The sequence below is a fragment of the Bos mutus genome, chromosome 6 (genome assembly GCF_027580195.1).
Source record: "Bos mutus isolate GX-2022 chromosome 6, NWIPB_WYAK_1.1, whole genome shotgun sequence".
Lineage (NCBI taxonomy): Eukaryota > Metazoa > Chordata > Mammalia > Artiodactyla > Bovidae > Bos > Bos mutus.
In genome coordinates this window covers 13,248,484-13,268,416 of record NC_091622.1, presented here as the reverse complement: position 1 = coordinate 13,268,416, position 19,933 = coordinate 13,248,484, and the positions used below count along the sequence as shown (strand labels likewise).

Genomic DNA, 19,933 nt, shown 5'->3' with positions numbered 1-19,933 from the left:
ATGCGCTGAGGGACACAGCAGGATTCGTCTGAATTCACAGCCTTTGCGTGGCCCCCTGCATTCCTCCCTTACAGACATCAACAACAGTTCTTCCTTCAGAAGGAGTTCCAAAGAAAACGGTTAGAGAATTAGACTTTATTAGGTACATAGTTGTTAAAATTTTGAATTCGTGGAGTTAAAAACCCTGTAGTACATTAAAAAACTAAAATTTGGTACACAAAATAATAATTCTAAACAGTGGTTCATTGAAATGTTTATAAAGTATCAGTTTCACATACTGAATATAGAAAAGGAGAACAGTATTCTTGGGAATAAACACTAATTCTATAGATAAAAAACACAGAAAAGGTATTATTGCTCAAATAATAAGTAAGTCTTCCCATATTAAAACCTCAGTGGCACACACACTAAAACATGCCCTGTTGTAATACTCTGGTACTATAAATCCAACAGGCTACAACACACATAATTTGCTTGTAGCCTTGACCTTGAAAACAAATGGCTGCTGTGAGATAATATGACCAAACCAAGAGATGATAACATACAAATCAAAATGAAACAATACAAAACATAGGGAAAAAATCAGGCATAAAAAGAAAAGAACATAACCTTATTTTGAGAACACTGTTCCTTCATCATGAAGAATACGTGTTGTACATTCATGCTCTCATATACACTTAAGAGAAATCTTTACACATCCAACAATGCGACAGGTGACTCAATCAATTACTAACACAATTTGCAGACTTCAAACAATAATACCAGATCTCAAACTTAGCTTTAACAAATGACAGTACAATACTATACTAAGAAACTTAGTAAGTGGAATGCCTATAAAACGAGTACAGAGTTCTTCGTCCTTCATAATTCTCTTAGCTTTCAGCATTTACCACTCATTTTCACCCACTTCCATGGGAGAATTGTTTTGAGTCAAACAGGATGAATAGCTGCCACACTCAGGTATGGGCTCCTGGGAAAGCCAGTTGTTTTCTTGCAGGAGAGGTTTTTTCGACAAAGAAAACTGAATCTCAAAAAATTCTAATGACTCTCCATCTTCCTTCTCCACCAGGAACTGATAGTCGCCAAACCTAATCATGCATTTGTCTGGCAGATCCATTTTATTTAGGTAGCCCAGCTCCTTGTTGTCCACAAGCAGACTGGTCTTCTTACTCATATTTTTAATTTCAAAAGAGACAACTGAACTATTAAACTTTTTAAACACCTGTAGAGAAAACTGAACTCGAGAAACCTGTTTGTCCTGAAAGATATAATTACAGGTGTGAGAATTTCGGCCAAATTTCACCACTTCGCTGGTGGGGAGTTTCTCTCGGTTAAAAAACTTTATTGATCGGAATATTCCACTTCGCTCGTGGCCAGGATGGTAAAGAGTCATCTGGAGACAAGTTACCATCTCTTCTGTGTCCGCATCCTCAAAACTGGACATGATGAGCACCAGAATCTGACCTGCCTGCAACAATTAAATCAGCACATTAGTTCACCCCAGAGATCAGATTCTGAGATCTTTGATTCCAATATTTTGATGAAAAGCTTTCCAATAGGTAACTGATTTAGACTTTAAGAAAACAATACATAAGCAATATGCTTTCATTTAACTAGTAGATATGTGAAATCTTATACCAAGCCCCATATGAACTGGTACATTATATTTTCTTCTCTTTCATTTCCAATTTGACAGTAAGACATAATCTGGACAATAACAAGGAATGACTATTGATAAAATGATTTAGTGGGGGGAAGCATACAGAGACTTCAGTTCCTTTCTCATTTAAATAGGATGACTTGGGCCCAGACCAAATAGAACAGCTGTCTGTACTTTAGGAAGAAAATCAGGAATAAAGACTCTCTTCGGGGGTGGGAGGTGGGAGGAAGGTTCAAGCGGGAGGGGAAATATGTATACTGATTCATATCGATATGTGGCAGAAACCAACACAACATGGTAAAGCAATTATCTTCCAATTAAAAATAAGTGAATTTTTTTTTAAAAGAATCCCTTTGGTTTAAATCCTCAGAGGATATACATATAAGGAAAACCTACAGTTTACTAGCTAAATTAAAATTTAATGTATTATGAATTTTGTATTATTTTGGATGGAACAGTATGAATAACTGTCAGAGAAAGGCTTCTGTGATTTTTACCATGTATTATCCTGACTAAAGAAATGTAGACATTAGAAACAAAGTAACTGCAACATTTGTCCTTTATATCCTGATTTAGATTTCTAGTAGGTAAAGGGGTAAAAAAGTAAGTGCTTTAAATATTCTACAATTTTTAAATTTAGACATTATACACTTTTTATTTAAAAAAATAATCAATTTCCACAAGGTAGTTCTAAATATCATAGTCTGTACTCATACTGGAGTTATTTGTTTTTGTCAATGGTTCCTAATGACTGGACAGACAAACTGTCATTTACCCCAAGCAGCACAATCTAACTGTTCTTAACCACATCTCTCTAGAGTTGCATGGCCCTGTGGTGACCTTTCCTCCACTTACTGTGCTGCTGCTAAGTCGCTTCAGTCGTGTCCGACTCTGTGCGACCCCACAGACGGCAGCCCACCAGGCTCCCCTGTCCCTGGGATTCTCCAGGCAAGAACACCGGAGTGAGTTGCCATTTCCTTCTCCAGTGCATAAAAGTGGAAAGTGAATGTGAAGTCGCTCAGTCGTGTCCGACTCTTAGTGACCCCATGGACCGCAGCCCACCAAGCTCCTCCGTCCATGGGATTTTCCAGGCAAGAGTACTGGAGTGGGGTGCCATTGTCTTCTCCCCCACTTCACTGTATGTACCTTAAATAGTCAGTGGAGTAGCTTAAGCAGCAAAACAAAACAGTTAGTTACTAAAATCTATGAAAGGTTTGACACAAAACTGCCACTTTAAAACTACTTCGCTTTAAAAGAATTACATGCACATGATTTTAAAAATTCAAATGCTTAAAAAAGGATCTTTTTAAGTATCTTCCCTCTCTGACCTAATCATTTTTTTTAACTCTTTCAGAGCCAACCATTGTAAAAGTTGGTTTTATCCTTACAGAATTATTTACCCAACAAGCAACACTTCGTGTTCAAAGACATACACATTTTCTACAAAGAAAAAATTTTCTTACACAAATAGGAACATACTGTATTTAGTTCTAGACCTTGCATTTTTTTCAGTTAATAATACAAGTGGGTGATTTGTTTCCATTTATCTATACACGTAAATATACCTCAATCTTAAACAGCTGCATAGAATTCCTTTAAACTAGTGCGGTGGTAAATTACACCAGGAGATGGAATGATACTGAGTGCTCCCTGCATTCTGTAAATACTATATAGTATTTATAGTGGGGTTTGGGCAGCAACAGTCTTAAGGTAATCTGGAGTTTTACTGGGTTTTGTCTGCCATCTATATTAGATATTGCTATAAAAATTATGCTTGCTAAACAGGAAAAAAACAGAATGTTTTCTTTCCATGGTGTTTACTTTTAAAGTACAATCTTTTCTTCTGTTTTGCATAGTTGTATTGCTAAAAATCAAACTCAGTTTATTGAATTACTCAACAAATGATGTAACAAAGCAAAATTTTTTATTGATTTAGAAATATATTTTTAATTTGCTTTCATAATAAGTTCTTTCTTAACATTATTATATCATATTGCCTTAGCCAATCAGACAACAAATGCCCAGCTATAAGCAGAAAAAGAGAAGAATACTCAAAATCTTGGGGCAAGAGTAGTAAAAATTGCTATGAAACCAAAGGCAGCAACAGTTAACACACTGCAGTTAGAACTGGTTAATCACCATGATTTGAAAATACTTTAATTACAATAATAAAGTCATTATTCAAGAAGCAGACAGCTTAAAGGAGAATAATTATAACAAGTCATGAGATGATGCAATTAGTGGCTGACAAGAAAAGAATTCGCTGTTAAAAAGTAAAAAGCCTAAAAAGAGCAAGAATCTATCATCATGATGTCCGCCTTGTCTGGGCTACACTGCCATCACTCAAATGCATTCTTGGGCTTTACACAGTAACAGTTCCAAAAGGAGACCTGGATTTTAAAACGCAGTATATTCTGGATACTGTCTTTTGGTAGCACCCAACTTTTGTTCTTGTGATCTTTATATAACCTATTAGCTTAGAATTTAGTCTTTTGAGCAAATCCACCATCAAGAAAATTTTGCCCTATACACTTGATGCCTAGTTACCCAGGGCAGATATATTATTCACTGCAGAGGAAAACTCTGGCATTTTGGTTATAAATCGGGTGAATCAATTCTCAGCTTTTGATGAACTTCTGGTTTCACAACTGTGACCCTCCAGCAAACACTGAGGTAGACTGTGTTACCATCTGCTGCCCCTCACTACCAGACCTATCCCTACTAGTTCTGCCCCTTTGGAAAAATGATACTTCCCATTCCAGTGTCAACCATATTAAAGAAATGTGAATGGAAGGAACATGCAAGCTTATTTCCAAGGGTAGGTTTTAAAAACCACTATGTAGATAGACCTGTCTCTCCTCCTTCCATATGCCACATCAGTGCCACGGAAGGAACAGCTAAGCATGGGGTCTCAAAGGTGAGGGCTAAAGACAGAACCATAGAGACTTATGAGCAGCAAATGAACCCTCCTTCTAAGCAGTTACTGAGCCATGATGTTCCCTAACATACACACTCACCTTTCTTATGAATATATGAAATGATTACAGAGCCCAACAGTAACAAGACTGCCACTTACTGTATGCCTTTCATATGCCAGGCACAGTGCTAGCTCTTTATACATCAGTATCAGTTCAGTCACTCAGTCATGTCTGACTCTGCAACCCCATGAATTGCAGCACGCCAGGCCTCCCTGTCCATCACCAACTCCTGGAGTCCACCCAAACCCCTGTCCATCAAGTCGGTGATGCCATCCAACCATCTCATCCTCTGTCGTCCCCTTCTCCTCCTGCCCTCAATCTTTCCCAGCATCAGGGTCTTTTCAAATGAGTCAGCTCTTCGCATTAGGTGTAGTTTCAGCTTCAACATCAATCCTTCCAATGAACACCCAGGACTGATCTCTTTCAGGATGGACTGGTTGGATTTTGCAGTCCAAAGGACTCTCAAGAGTCTTCTCCAACACCACAGGTCAAAAGCATCAATTCTTCGGCACTCAGCTTCCTTTATAGTCCAACTCTCACATCCATACATGACCACTGGAAAAACCATAGCCTTGACTAGATGGACCTTTGTTGACAAAGTGATGTCTCTGCTTTTTAATATGCTGTCTAGGTTGGTCATAACTTTTCTTCCAAGGAGTAAGTGTCTTTTAATTTCATTGCTGAAATCACCATCTGCAGCAATTTTGGAGCCCAAAAAAATAAAGTCAGCCACTATTTCCACTGTTTCCCCATCTATTTGCCATGAAGTGATGGGACCAGATGCCATGATCTTAGTTTTCTGAATGTTGAGCTTTAAGCCAACTTTTTCACTCTTCTCTTTCACTTTCAGTTCTTCTTCACTTTCTGCCATAAGGGTGGTGTCATCTGCATATCTGAGGTTATTGATACTATCTGCTTTTCAAAATAACCGGTCAAAATCACCACGTCACAGATGAGGGAGCTAAGTCTCAGGGTTTAGCTAGGTAGCCCAGGTCACAAATCCCTGCCAAAAGGAGGATTCAAACACAGCAGAAATGCACACTCTCTTGCCAACTACAAACATCACTACTCCGTTACCAGTTACTTCACAAACTATAGCAGCCAATCAGCAGGGAAGAGGGCCATGGGGCGGGTGTACCAAAACTAGCAAGACACCAGGAATCTAGTGTTGAGAAGAAAAATGTACTGTTACTGCCTCCTCGTAGGAGAAGAGGCTGTGAAACACCAGATTACAGCGAGTATCAGTTATCCTTAAGCCTGATGTATGTATGTTGGGGTGTCGCTAGTAATTATGGTGGCTGGTTAGGGAGCTCCAAAGTTAGTGAACCATGGTCTCAGACTTCAGGGAACTTAGAAACTAAGCTATTCATTAATTTCCAGAGCTGCAAGTTCCCTGTACAAAGTGACCTGAATCTCTGACATTTCAGAGTGGTCAGGAGAAAAACAAAGACAGAAACTAACAAAAAAAAAATCAAAATGATAAAATTGGTGGCTTTTTTATTTAAATAATCACTAGTGTGCAGGTGCTCAAAAGTAGCTTTTTCAAATCTGTTTGGCCTAAGTTATCAAAGAAACCTAAGAACAAGAGCTTATAGTGAGGGAGCTTCTAGAGAGGGAACCTGGAGTAGGGGGTGGAAAGGAGGCATTCCACTGCACACTCTGTACCTGTGGGATTTTATACCATGTGCATCTAATATCTATTCAAACATATAACAAGTATTTTCTTTACAAAGTCAGAAAGTGTTAGTCACTCAGTCGTGTCTGACTCTTTGTGACCCCATGGACTGTAGCCCGCCAGGGTCCTCTGTCCATGGAATTCTCCAGGCAAGAATGCTGGAGTGGGTTGCCATGCCCTTCTCCAAGGGATCTTCCCCACCCAGGGATCAAACCTGGGTCTCCCGCATTGCAGGCAGATTCTTCACCATCTGAGCCAACTGGGAGGTCACAAACCCCCTGATTTTTATGGAACTAAATGGAATTAGAGATTATCATCAAAGCTGGTAAACCATGTTCTCTATCAAAAAGCTGTAAAACACTGGAATGATGTGTGGCATACAGTAATATTTGTGTTAACAAATCAACACAATAACTTTGCTGATACTGAGCTAACCGGTAAGGACGAGAAAACTTGGAAGCACAGCAAAAAACACCTATCCTGACCCTCCGCACCAGGTCATCACCCAGCAGTGTGGCTCTGAAGACAAACGGAACGTTGAGCAGAATCAATACTTAGTTAAGCAACAGGTCTTGCTAAAAGAGTCGTAAAAACCAAAATCAGCAGGAGGAAAGCCTTAGTAAAAGCTCAGGATTTTCCCCCCAGAGATGGTGTCTTTCTCCCACTCTGCCTGATTGGCTTGTTTCCAGCCAAAATTGCTGCGTCGGATTCTCCGTGGCAGCGGACTTCCGCTGCGAGGCTCAGTGTGTACTCAAGCTCCGAAAAATTTGGGAAATTCCTTTCAATCTGAAAGCTAGACAAAGTCCCAGAAAACCACGGATTACGTTATTTTCGTAACCAAGCAGGCTGAAGCAAGGCAGGTGTACACGCAATCGAGCGGTAAGCTACACTTCATAAATGAAGTGTAGCTCACCGCTACACTTATTTTCTATTTACTAAAGGTGGAGGGGGGGTACTTTGCAAAGCACAGAAAAGTACAAGGAACACGCATCCCAATAGTTCCTGTCAGTGCTCCTCCGCTCTATTTATAAATATTCCTCTATATTGTAAAGCTAAAATCACGCCGTAAATAATCGCTCGAGCGTCTGCCCGAAGCCGAGCCAGAGGGAGGAGCAGGTGATGACTTTCCCTGCAAAGCTCCGGAAGACTCCTGGACAGAGCTTCTCTCTCCAGGGGATAAATAGACACGACGCAGCCCCACTTCACCCCGCCCCCGCGCCCCCCAGACCGCCACCTGGCAGGTACCTTGGGTTTCGAGTGTCCGTGAACTTCCCTTCGCTTTCTCAGCGCGGCACGGGGTTAACGCGCTCGAGCCCGCGGAGGCCCGGGATGGCGGGACGCCCACCGCCGACTGCCACGTTCGCTCACCGCGCCGCAGCCGCGGAGGGCGCTCGCCGGCTGCGCTGCACCTACTGAGCGGGGGGCTTGGGGTGGGGGACGGGGCGACAAGACCGAGGGGGAGAGGGACGCAGACGCAGCCCAGTCGGGGGCTACAGGGGCTACGGAAACTGCGGGCTCCAGGACCCGCGGCGCGCGCGGCGACTCCTTCTACCGACCGGCCGAGTGCGCCCCCTCCCCCGAGCCCTCCCTTAAGTAGACCGAAAGCGCGGAGGTTCCCGGACTCCGCCCGGCCCTCCGCCCACCCCGCCCCCGCTCCGCTCTGGCGCCTTCTGCTCTTCGCCAGCCACCTTTTCAGACCCAAAGCCCAGCCTCCAGGTCGGGTATGAAGCGCGATAAGCCCGGCGGGGACCCCGCTTGCCAAACAAGGGCCCCTCCGAAGAGGATGTGAATTTTGAAAAGGAGACGCGATCACCCCAACAGTAAGGGCGACTTTCTCTGGCACCCCTCCCTCCCAAACACACTGCCAAGGGTGGGGAGAGGAGAAGAGCTGAATTAACCTAGCAAGCAAGCCAGGTGCAGGGCCCGTATTATTCTTTTCTAATCGTCACAGTCGGGAGAGTAGGTCCCCCTTACAGATGCGTAAACTGAGGCCCAGAAAGTGGTTAGGTTTCCGGGGGGTGGGGAGGGGAGCGGCAGGATTTAAACTTGACCCAGAGCTCCTAAGCCACCCCTTGTTACCCCATGGTGCCCTCACCTTACACCCTAGCATCCAGGGGCTTCCTCTCCCCGCCATCCACCTGAAGGGACTCCTCACTCAACACCCAGGGTTCCGGGTTCCAAAAGTAAGGGCTGATAACACAACCTCCCAAGAGGCTTTTATAACTTAGGGTGAACAAGCTGATACTATTTTCCTGCCTCAAGGAGAAGATCTGCGATGAACTAAAGGTGGAGAGAGCCTAAAGACAATAGGTGTCTAGAGGGAGACAGGAGGCTGTGTGAGGAGGAAAAGGACCCAGAACAGCGGCAGGAGGACAAAGCTTGCAGCGACGGAGGTCGTACTGGCCCATTTACTCCAGGGCTTGGGAAACCGCCCACCAATTCTGGTAAATGTCTGGTGAAAGCCTTTCATTTGTCTGGGCTCCACCCTTGACTGCATGAGTGCTTGTTTATGGGTCCATTTCTCCAGCAATAAAACAACGGTGATGCTTGCTCTTGCTTCACCACTTGATAAAGAGGTTCTGAGGAGGGGTTAGGTGTTGAGCTCTCAGAGTTACATATAATCGAGAACCATAAGGCTGAGAAAGGATGAGCGCATCTGTAAGTGAAGCAGATTCCTGTAAGGCTGCATTTTGTTCGTTAATCATCAACACTTGCCGTTTCTTCCCTGAAAGAGAGACAGTCACGACCTTTTTTCTGTCAAAGAACATTAGAGCAGATGGAAGATAAGACATGCAATTTGACTACACCAATAAAGTCACACAATAAAATAATGTTTTCTGAATTGCAGCATCTGATCTCTAACCTTTAAAATGAAAGAAGATGTGAAAATGTTCTATAAATTGCAAAGGATTATTTAACTCAGTTCTATTGATGAACTAATAGACAAAATTAAATGATAAAATTCATGATGCTGAACATTATCCCATGTTTCTCTGTCCTTTAAGATGACTTATTTGATTTGCTAAATTACCCAAAGTGAAATTTGAATAAGCCTTCAATTCCAGGTCAGACTCTAAGCTCAGTAATCGTTTTCTCCCTCTGACAACTGGTTAAAAATAATGGGCCTTAAACCAAAAATGGCTTGTGCGAGTTGAGAAACAGCCAAGAGTGCACCTTTGAAAAGTTTTTGTTCCTTAAAGGTTTGAAGAGATGTTTGGTGCTGGCTACAACTCCCGGTTTCTAACTATACCACAAAGCCATAGTAATCAAAACAGTATGGTACTGGCCTTCCCTAGTGGTCCAGTGGTTAAGAATCCACCTGCCGAGGCAGGAGACACAGATTCAGTCCCTGGTCTGGGAAGATTCCACGTGCTGTGGGGCAAATAAGCCTGTGGGCCACAACTACTGAAGCCTGTGTGCCTAGAGCCCATGGTTAGCAACAAGAGAAGCCCCGGTAACGAGCAGCCCACATGCTGAATTAGAGAAGCCCCCACTCAGCACAGCTAGAGAAAGTCCACACACAGCAGCAGAGAATAAATTAATGAGTTAAAAAAATAAAATGAGTGAATGCCTGTTTAAAAAACAGTATGGTGCTGGCACAGAAACAGACACAGAGATCAACGTAACAGAATAGAGTCCAGAAATATGCCCATGTGCCGATGGTCAATTAGTCTAGACAAAGGCTGCAAAAATATACAAGGAGGAGAAGAGCATTTCTTCAATAATTTATGTTGGGAAAACTGGACAGTTTACATGCAAAAGAATAGAACTAGACCATTTTCTTACACCATATATAAAAATAAACTCATAATGGATTAAAGACTTAAATGTGAGCCCTGAAACCTAAAACTCCTAGAAGAAAACATAGACATTACACTCTGACACTGGTCTTAGCAATATTTGTGAGGGGGTTGTGGGGGGAGGGGTCTGTCTCCTCAGGCAAGGGCAACAAGAGCAAAAATAAATGGGAGTACATAAACTAAAAAGGTTTTGCAGAGTGAAGGAAACCATCAAAAGCCAAAAAGGAAACATACTCAATGGGAGAAGATACTTGCAAATGACGTATCTGATAAGGAGCTTACATTCAACATATCCAAAGAACTCATATAACTATTATAATAACATTTCCAAAACCAAACAATCCAATTAAAAATGTATAGAAGACCTGAACAGATATTCTTCCAAAGAAGACATACAGATGGCCAACAGGCACGTGAAAAAATGCTCAGCATCACTAATCATCAGGGAAATGCAAATCAAAACTACAATGAGATATCATCTCACATCTGTCAGGATGGCTATTATCAAAAAAAAACAACAAAAAAATATTGGCAAGGATTTGGAGAAAAGGAAACCCTCATGCACGGTGGATGGAAATGGGCACAGCCACTATGGGAATCAGTAGACAGAGTCCACAAAAATTAAAAATAGAACTGCCATACAGATCAACATTTCCATTCCTGGATATTGATCCAAAGGAAACAAAACACAGATTTGGAAAGGTATATGCACCCCCAATGTTCATTACAGCGTTATTTAGAGTAACCAAGATATATTAGAAGCAACCTAAGTGTCCACTGATAGATGAATGCGTAAAGAAGATATGGTAAATATTTACAATGTAACATAATCATAAAAAAAAAAGAAATCTTGGGATTTATGACAACATGGATAAACCTACAAGGCATTATGCTACATGGAATAAGTCAGACAGAGAAAGACAAATACTGTATAATTGTACTTATATGTAGAATCTGGAAAAGAAAAAAAAAGAAAAACAGTGAAAACGGAAACACTCATAGATACAGAGAACATACTGATTATGGTATGTTTTATAAGTGTCCAGTTATAGAATAAATAAGTCACAGAGATATAATGTACAAGATAAGGAATACAATAAACAATGTCATAACTTAGTTGACAAATGGTAACTGGACTTACCAGAGTGATCATAAAACATAAAAATATCGAATCATTGCCTTGTATACCTGGAAGTCATATAGTATCATAAGTTATTTGTACTTCACTTTAAAAAGGAGATTTTAAATCACTAATATCTAAATTAGGCAAAGTAATTTGCAGTATGTGCTTTACTTTCTTACTGTTTCTGTTTGTGTAAAACCACTAAATGCATTTTTAATAGAAGAGGTTATTTTAAAGTTTTACTACAGGTTTAACTTGTTTTATTGTTATTCAGGGTCAGAGTTTAAATAGAGTAACAATAGCATTTACAGAAAAACATGAAATCATTCTTTGATAAAGAAAATGCCTTCGCTGTTGAAGGAATACAGTAGGACTTTCTGTGGTGGAAGTTTACTAGCTATTACAGGAAGAGGTTTATAAAATACACTCATCTCAAGCTATGATTTCTCTGAAAACAATGAATCATAAGAAGTGCCCTGTGAAAATACTTCAGCTGAAGTCACATCGGACTGAAGAAAGGTAAGAATTCTAGCACGTGCTCACAAATGTGCTCGTGAGAAGGGTCCCGCTAAAAGTCACTTTTGAGGCCCTCTTATTTGCAGATTTCCTCTCTGGAAAGGAACAAAATCATTTTTGTTTTTGTTTCAATGTGGTTTTGTCATTTTGACAAACCCATTCTTCAATTCTGAAGTTTCAAGCACTTTCTCTTGCACTCACAACTACTCATGGACTGTCAACATCTTTCGAATTACACATAATGTGGTTAAACCCCTTTCCAGTAAGTTTAATGAAGGAAGACTTGAGGTGGCTTTAAAGCTTGGTTAGGGCTTCCCAGGTGGCTCAGTGATAAAGAATCTGCCTGCCAAGCAAGAAACTCAGGTTTGATCCCTGAGTGGGGAAGATACCCTATAGAAGGAAATGGCAACCAACTCCAGTATTCTTGCCTGGGAAATCTCATGGACAGAGGAGCCTGACAGGCTACAGTCCGTGAGGCTGCAAAAGAGTTAAACATGACTTAGCACTAAACAACAATAGCAAATTTGACACAGCCAAATGCTGTGAGTGTTGCTCACAGATATACAGAGTAAGCTAAATGCTTTCTGGATGGTTTAAGCATTCCTAGGCTACTAATTGAAGAAAGTAGGGAAAACCACTAGACCATTCAGGTATGACCTAAATTAAATCCCTTACGATTATACAGTAGAAGTGACAAATATTTTCAAGGGATTAGATCTGATAGAGTGCCTGAAGAACTATGGATAGAGGTTCATGACATTATACAGGAGGCAGTGATCAAGACCATCCCCAAGAAAAAGAAATGCAAAAAGGCAATTGGTTGTCCTAGGAGGCCTTACAAATAGCTGAGAAAAGAAAAGACACAAAAGCCAAAGGAGAAAAGGAAAGATACACGCATTTGAATGCAGAGTTCCAAAGAATAGCAAGGAGAGATAAGAAAGCCTTCCTCAATGATCAATGCAAAGAAATAAAGGAAAACAATAGAATGGGAAAGACTAGAGATCTTTTCAAGAAAATTACCAAGGGAGATACCAAGGGAACACTTCATGCAAAGATGGGCTCAATAAAGGACAGAAATGGTATGGACCTAACAGAAGCAGAAGATACTAAGAAGAGGTGGCAAGAATACACAGAACTATACAAAAAAGAACTTCATGACCCAGATTACCATGATGGTGTGATCACTCACCTAGAGCCAAACATCTGGAATGTGAAGTCAAGTGGGCCTTAGGAAGCATCACTACGAACAAAGCTAGTGGAGGTGATGGAATTCCAGTTGAGCTATTTCAAATCCTAAAAGATGATGCCGTGAAAGTGCTGCACTCAATATGCCAGCAAATTTGGAAAACTCAGCAGTGCCCACAGGACTGGAGAAGGTCATTTTTCTTTCCAATCCCAAAGAAAGGCATTGCCAAAGAATGCTCAAGCTATTGCACAATTGCACTCGTCTCACACACTAGCTAAATAATGCTCAAAATTCTCCAAGCCAGACTTCAGCAGTACGTGAACTGTGAATATCCAGATGTTCAAGCTGGAATTAGAGAAGGCAGAGGAACCAGAGATCAAATTGCCAACATCTGTTGGATCATTGAAGAAGCAAGAGAATTCCAGAAAAACATCTACTTCTGCTTTATTGACTATGCCAAAGCCTTTGACTGTGTGGATCACAACAAACTGTGGAAAATTCTGAAAGAGATGGGAATACTAGACCACCTGATCTGCTTCCTGAGAAATCTGTATGCAGGTCAAGAAGCAACAGTTAGAACTGGACATGGAACAAGAGACTGATTCCAAATAGCAAAAGGAGTACATCAAGGCTGTATATTGTCACCCTGCTTATTTAACTTATATGCAGAGTATATCATGAGAAATGCTGGGCTGGAAGAAGCACAAGCTGGAATCAAGATTGCCAGAAGAAATGTCAATAACCTCCGACATGCAGATGACACCACTCTTATGGCAGAACGTGAAGAAGAACTAAAGAGACTCTTGATGAAAGTGAAAGAGGAGAGTGAAAAAACTGACTTAAAACTCAACATTCACAAAACTAAGATCATGGCATCTGGTCCCATCACTTCATGGGAAATAGATGGGGAAACAGTGGAAACAGTGACTAACTTTATTTTTCTGGGCTCCAAAATCACTGCAGATGGTAACTGCAGCCATGAAATGAAAAGATGCTTGCTCCTTGGAAGGAAAGTTATGACCAACCTACACAGCATATTAAAAAACAGAGACATTACTTTGTCAACAAAGGTCCATCTAGTCAAAACTATGGTTTTTCCAGTAGTCATGTATAGATGTGAGAGTTGGACCATAAAGAAAACTGAGCGTCAAAGCATTGATGCTTTTGAACTGTGGTGTTGGAGAAGACTCTTGAGAGTCCCTTGGACTGCAAGGAGATCCAACCAGTCCATCCTAAAGGAGATCAGTCCTGGGTGTTCATTGGAAGGACTGATGTTGAAGCTGAAACTCCAATATTTTGGCCACCTGATGCGAAGAGTTGACTCATTGGAAAAGACTCTGATGCTGGGAAAGATTGAGGGCAGGAGGAGAAGGGGATGACAGAGAATGAGATGGTTGGATGGCATCACCGACTCAATGGACAAGAGTTTGAGTAAACTCCAGGAGCTGGCGATGGACAGGGAAGCCTGGCGTGCTGCAGTCCATGGGGCTGCAAAGAATCGGACACAACTGAGTGACTGAACTGAACTGAAAGGAGCAATCGCACACGACAGAAAAAAAATTATGAAGTGGCGCTCTTTTGTGTTGCCTCATAACCGGGTTCTATGATACTCCCCTCTCCTCAGTGCACTCTAAGCATCTTGGATACAGACTCATCTAACTCTCCCCAGTCCAGCTCAGATGTTCAGATTTGGACTAACTCAGTTCGAAAGTGCCCCATCTCAGGCTGATCCTCTCTGCCAACCTGTGAAAACATTCAGGATCAACTGAGATAACTCAGCTCTTTTACTATTGTCCCCTAAATGGGGGACAAGAGTAGGTCCAAAGTATTGAGAATGAAGATAAGCTACTCTGGACTTCACTTTCTCGCTGTTTGTGGGGTTAAGCGACTGCAGTTAAAACAATTTAGATCTAAGTGGAAAGATCTGCTGGATGCACCACTAAAGCAAAAAACCAAAGTGCATAACAAAAATGCTATATTTGTGATGGTGAGGGGGGAGATATCTGTAAATGTGTGAACTATCTACAAAGAGATCCAAGAAATGGAACTGTAATATTGGTTAATCTGAGAGAAAGAATTTGGGAGACAGAGGGCAGAAGGTGGAGATGGAACAGATTTTTCATTGGGTACTTTTCCAAACTGTTTGAATTTCAGTCTCATTTGCATGCAGTATGGCTACATGCACACACACGCACACACACACAGTTTTTTTTAAAGAAAAACCAAGGCTTCCCAGGTGGCTCCAGGGTAAAGAATCCTCCTGCCAATGCAGGAGATCCAAGAGACACAGGTGCATTGCCTGGGTTGGGATTTCCCCTGGAGTAGGAAATGGCAACCTGCTCCAGTATTCTTGTCTGGAGAATCCCAGGGATGGGGGAGCCTGGTGGGCTGCCGTCTATGGGGTCGCACAGAGTTGGACACAACTGAAGCGACTTAGCAGCAGCAGTAGCAGCAGCAGCAGGAAATGGCAACCTGCTCCAGTATTCTTGTCTGAAAAATCCCATGGACAGAGAAGCTTGTCCACAGAGGTTGCAAAGTATCAAACATGACTAAGCACACACATGAAAGAAGTCTCCTGAGAGAAAATTCTCACTTAATTTTTTGATGTTTCAATATTTTTCACATGTGGAGAACTGCAATAAAATTCAGGTTGTCAAGAGAATGATCAGATGGTGAGAAGGAAATTGGCAGGGCCCTTGAAGGATGGAGAGAGAGGAGTTGGCCTGTCCCAGGGCATCGGTTCTGCCCCTCCCTGGACACTTGAGGGGAAGTTGTGTGGTAGGCAAGATTCTGAGATAACCCCCAAGTTTCCCATCCCCAGATATACACAGCTTGTAAAATCTCCTTGCCTTGAATGTGGGCAAAATCCATGAATATGACAAGATGTCTCTCATGTGAGGAGAGGTTTCTAATCAGTTGTCTTTGATTCCAAAGGGAGATTATCTGGTTGAGCTTGATCTAAACATGTGAATTCTTAAAAGGGCTCAGCCCTTCAGGCAGTCGGGTCCCTGCTGGCCTAGAAAGCAAACATCCATGTCAGTCAATAAAGAATCTGCCTGCAATGCAGGAGATCTGGGTTCAATCCCTGGGTCGGGAAGATCCTCTGGAGAAAGAAATGGCAACCCCACACCAGTATTCTTCCCTGGAGAACCCCCTGGACAGAGGAGGCTGGCAGTCTACAGTCCCTGGGGTCACAAGAGCTGGACACTCTTAGCACTTTCCTTTTTCATATCAAGAACTGCCTGCAGAGACCACATGTGAGGAACTGTGGTTGACATCCAGGAGCTATGAGTGGTCCCCAGTCAACAACGACCAAGAAAATGGCAACCTTGATCCTTCTCTGGAATTCTACCAACAACCCGCATGGGCCTCAAAGGAGCCCCTATTCCAAGCTTCACATGAGAACTGTAGCATTCTCAGCTCTAATGTGCCCAGATTTCTGTCGGACAAGAACTTGAAATAATAAATGGGAGCTGGGTTGTTTTTGGGTTTTTTTTGCTTTTGTATACCGAAGAACCTTTATAACTTTTCTTTGAAATTCTTAAATACTTATAAAATGTCGATGCTCTAGTTATAATATCATTTTATAAACATTTAAATGCATCTTCATTTATAAATATATTTACTTCATAGAACAGATTGTTTAATGGGTGTTAAATTTGTGTTAATTTTTAGGTAACAATAGAACACTAATATGGTTTTTTTGGTTAGAGGAGCCCAGTGGATTATGAGATCCCCAGTTGATCTGATCCTGGAATCCCCAATCACTTATTATGAGAGCCAGAGGCTATGGAAGCAGGAAGAAAAGGGCCAGTTTGGGAGAGTGAATTGTTCTACCAGGGCTTCCCTGGTGGCTCAGACTGTAAAGAATCTGCCTGCAATGCAGGAGACCCAGATTCAATGCCTGGATCAGGAAGATCCCCTGGAGAAGGGAATGGCAACCCACCCCAGTACTCTTCCCTGGAGAATCCCATGGACAGAGGAGCCTGGTCATGGGGCCGCAAAGAGTCGGACATGACTAACAATTAAAACTTTTTTTTTTCTTTTTATTAGTCATTTACTTTCTCAGTTTTGGGGAAATATATCAAAAGGGCTCTACCAAGATTTATCAAATTACTACTAATGAAATCTTTTATTCCTTCACTTGAGAGGATACTTCTTTAACCCAGCAGGCTCAAAAAGGACTGAGAAAATTAAAAGTTATTGATATCAATAATTTTTTCAATAAAATGTTAAGCATTTACCAACCTTTTCATGTACTTTTGTTATTTTTTGTCAGAATTTGGAGCGCAGATTTGTACTGAAGGATGATGTCCACTATGTGATGCAATTAGACAGTCCTCACTGTTAAATCAAGCAGCCCGACGAGATTTTCTATGAGATAAATTCCAACCTCATTTTTCAACCCCCCAAAAACTTGGTAATATAGGTGTCCCTGTGACAAGCTCAGCTGTACACACTAATTCTAAAATAGAGTACTGACTGGAGCCTTAACAAGAATTTCTTTTGATAATAGATCAAAAACAATGTCATGCTCATTTCTTCTAACTGACATTCTCTCAGTGGACTGGCTCTCCATTCTGACTCAATCCAAATAAGGAGTTTTCTTACACTTTCTTAAGACGAAGGAAATTCTCTGTAGCAATACAACTCCCAGAATACCTTTCACTAAAGCAATTCCTAAAGGGGAGTGTCTTATGGCACAGAACTGCTGAAAAGTGCCCGAGCTGAATTACACAATCAAACTCTGAGACAATAACAGGCCATGTTTTCTTTTAAATTCCTACTTCCTGAAATGGAGGCTGTTTATAAAAAACAGTATATTTCAGGGCACTTGTGCTGTAATTAACTTTTTAAGAGTTAGATTTGCTGGTTTAAAGTGTATTTCCTCTTCCTCGAGATAATGGTGAGTATCAGCCTTTTAATGACAAAAGCGCAGTATACGTAGGTATAAAAGAATAATTTTTAAGGAAGTATTTTCTTAAATTGTGATCCTGTTTCCATCCGGTGGTCTTCTCTACATTTAAATAACTTTGGAGTTTCTAGAACATTTGCACTTCTGAAAACTCCCTAGAAAGGGAGGGGGAGTGGGGGGCGGGGAAGGGTCACCTATAGTGGTGTTAGGTTATTAGGAAGAGAAGAAAAGAAATGGGTTTTTTTTTTTTTAAGGTTTAAATGATAAAGTCCTCAAGTCCAGAGGCATGCTAGAGCTGTTAGTGAAAATCTGGCTTCATTTATCACTGAATTGAGGTGTTTGATTAAGTAGTTGGGATTACTTATTTGAAAAATTAACCCTGGGACGTTTGGCTGGAGTATGTAGGTAGTGATAACAGCAGCTATCACGTTTATGATGGCTTCAATAATTTCTCCAGGAAACAGATAAGGCTGGAGAATTACTCTTCTCATTTGGGAAGAACCGAGGGGAATTCTACATATAAAGAAGTATTATGTAGAGGGAAAATATCTAGAAAAATTAAAATTCTTTCGTATTTGTATTCCAAAGAGTCTTTTCATTCCAAAGCGTTTTCATTAAAAGCATTATTCTTTAATGCCAATTTTAGCATTTAAAATTAAGGCTCCAAATGACTTTGGAAAGCCACAGATTAAAAACCTTTAGAATTGTTTGGAATTTGCAGGTGGGTGAGTGTGCAAAGAGGCAGGATCAGAAAGGAGGGGACTTTATGTCACAACGTAATGGCATCTCTGTAGTGTCCGCATCTATCTGCCTCTTCTTTAGACTTGGTGCAGCTAGTACTCTTATGAGAAACCGTATCCACTTTTGGTTGGCTGATACTTTATTGTTATAAACGTTAATAATTCCTCACTTGGAATCACTTGCTGTACAAGTCTATACTGGTGTTTCAGCACGGTCTCCACATTCTTTTGTTTCTCCTCTTTCTTCCCTGCGAACTAAAAAGAGCAATAGCAGTCGTACCACAGAAGCTGTGTTCCCCTAGGAACTGATTGGTCTGTCAACAGATTATGTGACTGTATGGTATGCATTATTTGGGGTAGGGGTGGGTGTAGGTTAATTTACCACTTAGAAGACACACAGACCTAAACAATTGTCAAACCAAGTCTTTCTATCCGCTTTATATCCAAAAAAATTTGTCTCTCTTCGCATCTCTTCTGTCCAAATTCTATCAACCTGTAGCCTCAAGGAAACAAAAGACTTTGAATTATTCTAGCAATAATTTACTTTCTACTGCAAATGTCTTTCTGAGCCTGAGATGAATTCTTCAATTCTTCCCCCAGCAAGACACCAGAATTTTATACTCATCTACTTGCATGAGTAGGGAGACAATAAATATATATAAATATTTTTTGAAGTTGAAAAAGCCATATGTAAATTATGATGGACATTATAAAATCCCACACAAAATAATACTGTGTAATGAGTGCACCTGACTTGTTAAGCTGTAACAGTCTCCCTTCAAGTGCTGTGTGATTTAAGCTTGGGTTTAGAAGCTGGAATTTTTATTAAGAGTAAATGTGTGCATTTCAAGATATTTCTGAAATTCCATGGCTTCTCCCATTCCAAAAGAATTTCACTGACCCTTTTCCCAGAACATAGCACATACACTGCTTTTCCTGTCCTTTAATCTATTTCAGAAAATGATGGCTTTTCAAAATAAAATGTTCATTGGAAATGCTTTTATTTCCTGAGTTTTAAGTCTCTAGCTTGAAGAACTTTAACAGGACTGTACATTCAAACTTTTGGTGTAAACTAATTCCTATTTCTTTTTATTGTATTTGCTACCTCTCTCTATACTCTGGTCTTTGTTACTGACGCGCAGGCGTGCTCAGTTGCTAAGTTGTGTCCGACTCTTTGGTGACTCCATGGACTGTAGTCCACCAGGTTCCTCTGTCAATGGAATTTTCCAGGTAAGAATACTGGAGAGGTTTGCCATTTCCTCCTCCAAGGGATCTTCTCAACCCAGGGATGAAACTCTCTTCTCCTGCATCTCCTGCATTGGCAGGCAGATTCTTTACCA

At 41.1% G+C, this 19,933-nt stretch overlaps 3 protein-coding genes across 15 annotated transcripts in view; 2 read left to right on the top strand and 1 right to left on the bottom strand.

Moving 5' to 3' along the window:
• AP1AR (adaptor related protein complex 1 associated regulatory protein) overlaps positions 1 to 3,571 on the top strand; it is a 38,466-nt gene extending 34,895 nt beyond the window's left edge. The window contains exon 10 of the mRNA XM_070372009.1: positions 2,479 to 3,571. Coding sequence (XP_070228110.1) covers positions 2,479 to 2,666 — 188 coding nt within the window. The 3' untranslated portion in view covers positions 2,667 to 3,571. The remainder of the gene's footprint in view (positions 1 to 2,478) is intronic.
• On the bottom strand, positions 137 to 7,879 carry TIFA (TRAF interacting protein with forkhead associated domain). The gene is made up of 2 exons (XM_014481139.2): positions 7,559 to 7,879; positions 137 to 1,468 (listed from the first exon to the last, which is right to left on the bottom strand). Exon 2 carries the CDS (start codon positions 1,442 to 1,444, stop codon positions 887 to 889), a length of 558 nt encoding a protein of 185 aa, XP_014336625.1. The 5' UTR covers positions 1,445 to 1,468; positions 7,559 to 7,879; the 3' UTR covers positions 137 to 886.
• A 9,766-nt stretch (positions 7,880 to 17,645) lies between these two features.
• ALPK1 (alpha kinase 1) overlaps positions 17,646 to 19,933 on the top strand; it is a 123,002-nt gene continuing 120,714 nt past the window's right edge. For 11 of the 13 annotated variants that reach the window (XR_011464452.1, XR_011464450.1, XR_011464451.1 and 8 more), the window contains exon 1: positions 17,646 to 17,844. The gene's annotated coding sequence lies outside the window, so the exon portion shown is untranslated. Of the gene's footprint in view, positions 17,845 to 19,735; positions 19,824 to 19,933 lie in introns of all 13 variants that reach the window. The other 2 variants (XM_070372002.1, XM_070372000.1) reach the window with 1 other exon arrangement.